Below are 6,833 nucleotides of genomic sequence, written 5' to 3' on the forward strand. Positions count from 1 at the left end.
GATTATGTTGCACAGCCTCACAGTTAATCCTCCAAGAATTAAAAACTTTGAGTTGACTTCAATACACAAATTTTACTAATGAATTATGGGCTTCTGTAGCACTTGTGTAATAACAAAAGCATAACAATTTGGAAGGTCTTTATTGGCTAAGAAATAAAGTACAGTATAGAATCTGTCAAGTCAAATACTGAAAGAGAGACTCTCTTGTAGCTATATAAAATTGATTACTAGAGAAACTTGAATAATTTCTATTTAGAAATAATCCCCACTTAGTTCAATGAAACCTGCTTCTATGTGGGCAAATATAGATTTATAGTTGTTGTGAGTTAAAAATATCTAAAATGAATTCATATTTCAGTTCTCCAGTGGTTATTTTCCCCTGAGTAAATGCTGCAATCCATAATGAATGAAGGCACTTATAAGAACAATTAAAGCACTATTCTATGCTAAACAAGAGAGGTAATATTTTTAATTCTTTATTATAATGCTGTTAGCACTTATGGTTACATTTACATGTTTAAACAGTAAGGATACATGTGCATTTTGATTCGATTCAGCTCATTTGATTCAATATATTGTGAGAATCCAAGATATTTGCTAATTATGCTGTGTGAAAATAATTAGGGTTGGATTAATATGATAGGGAAATGACAACTTTGAGAACTATTGGCATAGAATAATAAACTATTCTTTTGCCTAAATCCTCTGCATATCAGAGCATACAAATTAACCCTTTAGGGATCAAATGCATATTGAATTATTATGTAGGCAATAAAAATAAATCAGAACTTTCAATAAAACAGTTAGTGACAATTTAATCAGTATGGTAAACATAGAGTCAACAAAATAGAAAACAATCCTTTTAATGACAATATATTCAATATGGTAAACACAAAACATTCCATTTATTCAGTGTAATTCACTGTAACATATATAAAGATTTAGATCCAGAGTTACTCTTCTCGGGGCAGAACTGCTTATATCTTATGTTACATACAGGTAGTCCTTGACTTTCGGTTAAGTGACTTTGCTCCATTTTATGACCTTTCTTGTTAAGCGAATCACTGCAGTTGTTAAGTTAGTAATGTGGTTGTTAAATGAAACTGGCTTCCCCATTGACTTTGCTTGGCAAAAGTTTGCAAATGGGGATCACATGACTCCAGGACATCGCAACGGTCATAAATATGAACCAACTGCCAAGGGGCTGGATTTTGATCAAGTGACCATAGGGATGCTGAAACAAGCGTGTGAAAAATGGTCGTAAGTCACTTTTCTCAGTGCTGTTGTAATTTCAAATAGTCACTAAATGAAACTCCTGTAATTCGAGGACTACCCGAAGTAAGTTATATGAGTGAATATAAGATGCTTTGATAATCTGTCATTTTTATAGTGGGTAGTGCAAAATGCTGCAAAAAGATAAACTCTACCGTATTAAGTAACTTGACAACAAACATACTTCAGAACAGCGTTTAACAAGCATTGTTGTCTGTTCAATTCGTTGGATCTAAATCATATTTAAATTTTACAATAATGAAACCACATACCTTTTCCCAGTGTACAATCTCCCAGGCTCCATTTCTCAATACTGCATCATGAAAGCAACAATAAAACCACAAATGTTCTATTAAACCAATGATCAAAATGCTTTTCTACTAATGTAACATTTGCTCCAAGATCCAGTTATACAGAAACATTTTATCCAAAAAATACAAGATGAAACCATGTGGGAACAAAAGTTTATTCCACAAAAATTTTGTTACCAAGAGAATTCTGAATATAAAACAATTCATTTGTGCAAGATTTTGTTAGTCTTTTTGTTTACTCCCCCCCCCTCCACTTTTTGGCTAAAGTGCTCTTTTTTTCAAGTACATACAGTATTTTTCAGAATATAAGACGCATCCCCCACCAAAAAGTGGGTGGAAATGTCTCTGTGTCTTATACAGTGACTATTGCTGAAGCCCTGCCCACCCGCTGGCCTCCATCCTTCAGCTGTTTTTAGCCTGTGCGTGTCACATTTTTGGCCTCCACATGCTCTGTTTTAGACCTGTTCCAGGCGGAGGGGACGCCACAGCACATTGCTGCCAATCGCCACCTCTGCGTGTCATTTTTTGGCCTCCACGTGTTGCATTTTTGACCTTCGTGAATCGCTGGTTCCAGGCGGTGGGGAATGGCAGCGGCGGCAATCCCTGCCGCCCGGAACGGGCCAAAAATGTGACGTGCGGAGGCCAAAAACACAACGCGCGGAGGCAGTGATCGGCGGCGATGTGCTGTGGCAATCCCGGCAGCCTGGAACAGGTCTAAAACGGAGTGTTGCGGAGGGCAAAAATGTGACATGCAGAGGCCAAAAACATGATGTATGGAGGCGGCAATGGGCTGTGGCGAGCCCTGCAGCCTGGAACAGCTGATTGGCGCTATTTTGGAAGGCCGATCCAACCGCCAATCAGCTGCTTGTGCTTAATCAGGCTGCGATAACGTGCTGAAGCTGACCAGGCTGTTTGCTGTAAGGATGCTAGCCAGATGAATACCAATGGATGCTGGGAGGCAGAGGCAGAATTTTTTTTTCTTGTTTTCCTCACCAAAAACTAATGTGCGTCTTATACTCCGGAGAGTCTTATACTCCGAAAAATACAATAGTTTGTGTTTAGTTACCACAATTGGGACTGGTAACTCGATAGTCAACAGAAATGGTTACTAAGTGAAACCACAACTATGCTTGTGATCTCACATTTTACCATTTCTTGTTTATACTTTGAACACCATCTAGATTCACTGCCATATAATGGGTGATCATATAAATCATATAAATAAATAAAATGACAAAGTAATTATAAAAATAGCCTTATTTGGAAAACTTCATATGACTTCATTTTTACTCACTGAACAGTTAAAAAAATGGTTATATATGAAACTTCCTACCTTGTATTTCCTTTTTATTCACAGCATTATCAGCTTTCTGTCTTTTCTGAAACAAACCACATAGATTTTTTACACTACTATTATGGAATACTTTTAAATATTAGGCTAGTTACATGTGCAAGTGACTAGGTTGACACAACATATATAACAAATCAAGTTAGAGAACTAGTGCCTGCAAATGCACAAGATAAGCACATTTGGTAATTTTTTTTGTGATTTATACTTAATGTAAACCAAGGCAGAACTTTTAAGTTTTTTTAAAAAAAAGTACAGGCAGACTGCAGAGAGCATCCTAAATTGGTTATTTGCTATGGGATTTGTTCAAAATATTTATTTTTGTCAAAACATCCTCCTCATGGCCTATAAAGGTAAAGGTTCCCCTCGCACATATATGCTCTAGGGGGCAGTGCTCATCTCCGTTTCAAAGCCAAAGAGCCAGCGCTGTCTGAAGACGCCTCCGTGGTCATGTGGCCGGCATGACTCCATACCAAAGGCACATAGAACGCTGTTCCCTTCCCACCAAAGGTGGTCCCTGTTTTTCTACTTGCATTTTTTACCTGCTTTCGAACTGCAAGGTTGGCAGAAGCTGGGACAAGACACGGGAGGTTTATATAGATGGACAAATACTGTGGTGTTTGGATAAAGAACAACATAGCAACAGCTTGTTTCCATTAGTCTCTAAAGGTTTTGTTTTGTGTTTGGGACACAATTCTGGAACAGGCAATGTCTTGTTCTGATCATTGAAACACTTGTACAGAACTAATAACATTCAATATACTTCTTGTAATCAATGCATTTGGAAAATATTTTCAGTCTGGCATCTTATAAATGCAATGGTTTTGTTTTAACAAGGGAAGCAAATCAGGCTCCGCAGTCCACCCAAGGACCTGTTGGACTCAGCCTGCCTCCCAGCCTTAATAACAGAGGCTTCCAAGGATTGAGAGAACAGCAAAATAACACAAGGCTGTGGTATTCTGTGTAAAAAACCTGAGCCTCACATCGACCCGGCGCCTCTCTCAGGAGCTGCAAAATATGGAAAGGAAAGCTGGGGTGCCACTGGGTCCTGGAGAGAACTGAGGCAGAAGCAGAGTTCTGCTGAATGGGAAACAAAACCCCAAGGCCGGCGGGAATCTGGTGGGATGGGGGAAATGGACAGAGGGGCTGCGTGCAGTATTTCTGCAGTCCCTCTTAATGCCCAAAGAAGCGGCAGTAACTTTGATATTGGGTCGTAAGTAGCTTTTGGGGTGTCTGCTGTAAGTCAAGGACTCCCTCTACTGAACGATCATACATAAAATATTGAAAATGCTTCAGTTAATAAAAAGCACAGGAAGTGCTAAGCCTCTGGGAGATGGGAGAAAATCTATAGCAGTTGTTTGTAGATTTCCTTCGCCTAAGGGCACATCATAATCACATGTGTTGCATGTGTAAAATCAGAAACGCATGCTCCTTAATAAAATATGAGGGATTTTTTGTTTAGCTGCTAAAAAAAAATCAAAATGAGTATACTTGGTTTATGTCCCTTTAAAGCGGTGTGGCTCAGGCTGTAAGAAGCCTGTTATTAAAAACAGCTGCCTGCAATTACTGCAGGTTCAAGCCCCACCAGATCCAAGGTTGACTCAGCCTTCCATCCTTTATAAGGTAGGTAAAATGAGGACCCAGATTGTTGGGGGGGGGCAATAAGTTGACTTTGTAAATATACAAATAGAATGAGACTATTGCCTTACACACTGTAAGCCGCCCTGAGTCTTCGGAGAAGGGCGGGATATAAATGTAAACAAAAAAAAAAAAATTAAATCTATATCTTATTTGAAGATGAGTATTAGTTTAAAATTATGAAGGAAACATTTTGCTACTTACAATATCTTCTATTATTTCTTTGACTGCTGCTACAACTAAAATAAATAAGAGAGGAACCAACGTTGTATACCGTCCTGTTGGAGAAACATCTGGAATTTGCTAAAGCATAAAAAGAAAAGTGCATTTTAATATTAGTTGCATTAATTGTATGAAAATATGTTCAATAAAATGTGGTAACAGCAGAATCCACTTAAAAACTAATGAGGAAAATTTCTCAGATAGGTAACTAATCATTACAATGGTTATTTCCATTAATTATTATCTACCCTAGTTGCAATTAACTGTTTCTTAATAAACCTTGTATATTTATAATCATCAAAAATACTCTTCTAAGGCTCGTTGCCTTAGAAGAGTGAGAAAAATTTTCAGGGATGACTCTCACCCTGATCATCACTTCTTTACCCTCCTACCATCAGGAAGGAGATATAGAAGTATAGCCAGCCGCACAAACAGGCTGAAGAACAGTTTTAATCAGTGGGCTGTCAAACTCCTGAATGAGGAATAACATCATAATTGTGTAGTATGATGACAGCACAATATGTCACATGTTCACACTGGTGCAATAGGATTGGGTGTTTTGTTAATATGATTTATTGAGTTAGGGATTTTCTGTCTTCACTGTATTGGGGGGGAAAGCATGAGGGAACTCAACCAATCTCATTGTACATATGTTGTGCACTGACAATAAAGATTTGAAATTTGAAATACATTCCAATACTGATAATAATTTGAGAGTTTTAGGTGTTACTGATCCATGTGGACTAAACTGTGAACTCAGGAGAAGTTTCACTTAAATGGTTGAAGCTTGCAACTCCCTAATGTTTTCAGTTATATAAGCAAAAAAATAAAATAAAATACAATAATGTACAGTTAAAATGAAAAATAAATACCGATAACTAAAAACATTTAACAAATAAAAAGTGTCAATAATTTTAGTTACAGACAGCAACCAATATTAGGTAACATCACTCCTCCAAAGTCTTGTAGAATATCTCAAACTTGACTAATCATGGGTTTTTTTTATGCTATGTCCAATCCTTGCCTCTCTACTTCCTTCCTCCTAAACCCTTCCTTCTTGTGGAAAAAAAAATACTTCTCTCTTCTAGCTGATTTTTGGCTACTTTAGTTCAAACACAAAACACACTTTCTCTCTCCCCCACATCCTCAACTGTTTCACGGCCAAGCTTTTCTAGACAACTCTGGCTATTAAGGTTGTAATGTCAGCTACAATACTAGGAAGACTGTTGTACAAGGTGGAGACCACCAAAGAGACCACTGCCTCTGAGCCATTAATTTAATCTGTTGTGAATCAATGATACTCAACATTTTAAACTGAAACGAATTGATTGCTTCTACAGGAGAAGGTGTTCCTCCAATTGCTTAAGTGCTAAAGCAAAGCACTTAAGCACTTTAAAAGTTAAAACTTAATGCACTTTGCGTGCACTAAGAAACCTGTTGGAAGGAAGCATAGTACCTGGAATATGATTATCAATATGGGTATACTGTAACTGCTCTTGCCTGTCAGCTTGCAGACAGTTGCACATTACACAACTGTGGTTTCCAAGTAACCTCCAAAAGCAAAACGGTATAGAGCACCTTGCAATAGTCTATCGTCATGGGGATAAGACTTTGAGGTACTACCACCAGGTTTTCTTGCTTTGGAAAAGAGTTACAGCTGCAGCACAAAATTGGATAAAGGCCTCCCTGGTTATGCCCCCTATCTCTTTACCAAATAGTAGTAGCCCTGAGTCTAGAACACTCTGAATCACAGGCCTGCCTCCTTATAAATGGAGCAGAGAGAAAAACCAGCTTTTTGTTGGAAAAACGGAATTCTGTTTCATTAGGATTAAATATCAGCTTTGTTTTGTCTTGTAGTGCTTTGTCCAGCTTGCAAATACCAGGCCAGGACTTTGGCCTACTATATCTCCATTGTACAGGTAAGTCCTCAATGTACAACAGTCCATTTAGCCACTGTTCAAAGTCACAGTGGCACTGAATAATGTGACTTATGATTGTTGTAGCAGCTCCATGGTCACATGATCAAAATCCAGAAGCTTGGC

At 38.1% G+C, this 6,833-nt stretch overlaps 1 protein-coding gene across 7 annotated transcripts in view; it reads right to left on the reverse strand.

The window, feature by feature from the left end:
- ATP8A1 (ATPase phospholipid transporting 8A1) overlaps positions 1-4,880 on the reverse strand; it is a 57,541-nt gene extending 52,661 nt beyond the window's left edge. For all 7 annotated transcript variants that reach the window (XR_009156297.1, XM_058192994.1, XM_058192991.1 and 4 more), the window contains exons 1-3: positions 4,774-4,880; positions 2,917-2,962; positions 1,545-1,585 (exon numbers count right to left, since the gene is read on the reverse strand). Coding sequence is in view for 3 of the 7 variants with exons in the window: in XM_058192994.1 (XP_058048977.1) it covers positions 1,545-1,576 (32 nt within the window). In the remaining 4 variants the exon portion in view is untranslated. The remainder of the gene's footprint in view (positions 1-1,544; positions 1,586-2,916; positions 2,963-4,773) is intronic.
- Between the last annotated feature and the right edge of the window lie 1,953 nt (positions 4,881-6,833).

This window comes from Ahaetulla prasina, chromosome 8 (genome assembly GCF_028640845.1).
Source record: "Ahaetulla prasina isolate Xishuangbanna chromosome 8, ASM2864084v1, whole genome shotgun sequence".
NCBI lineage: Eukaryota > Metazoa > Chordata > Lepidosauria > Squamata > Colubridae > Ahaetulla > Ahaetulla prasina.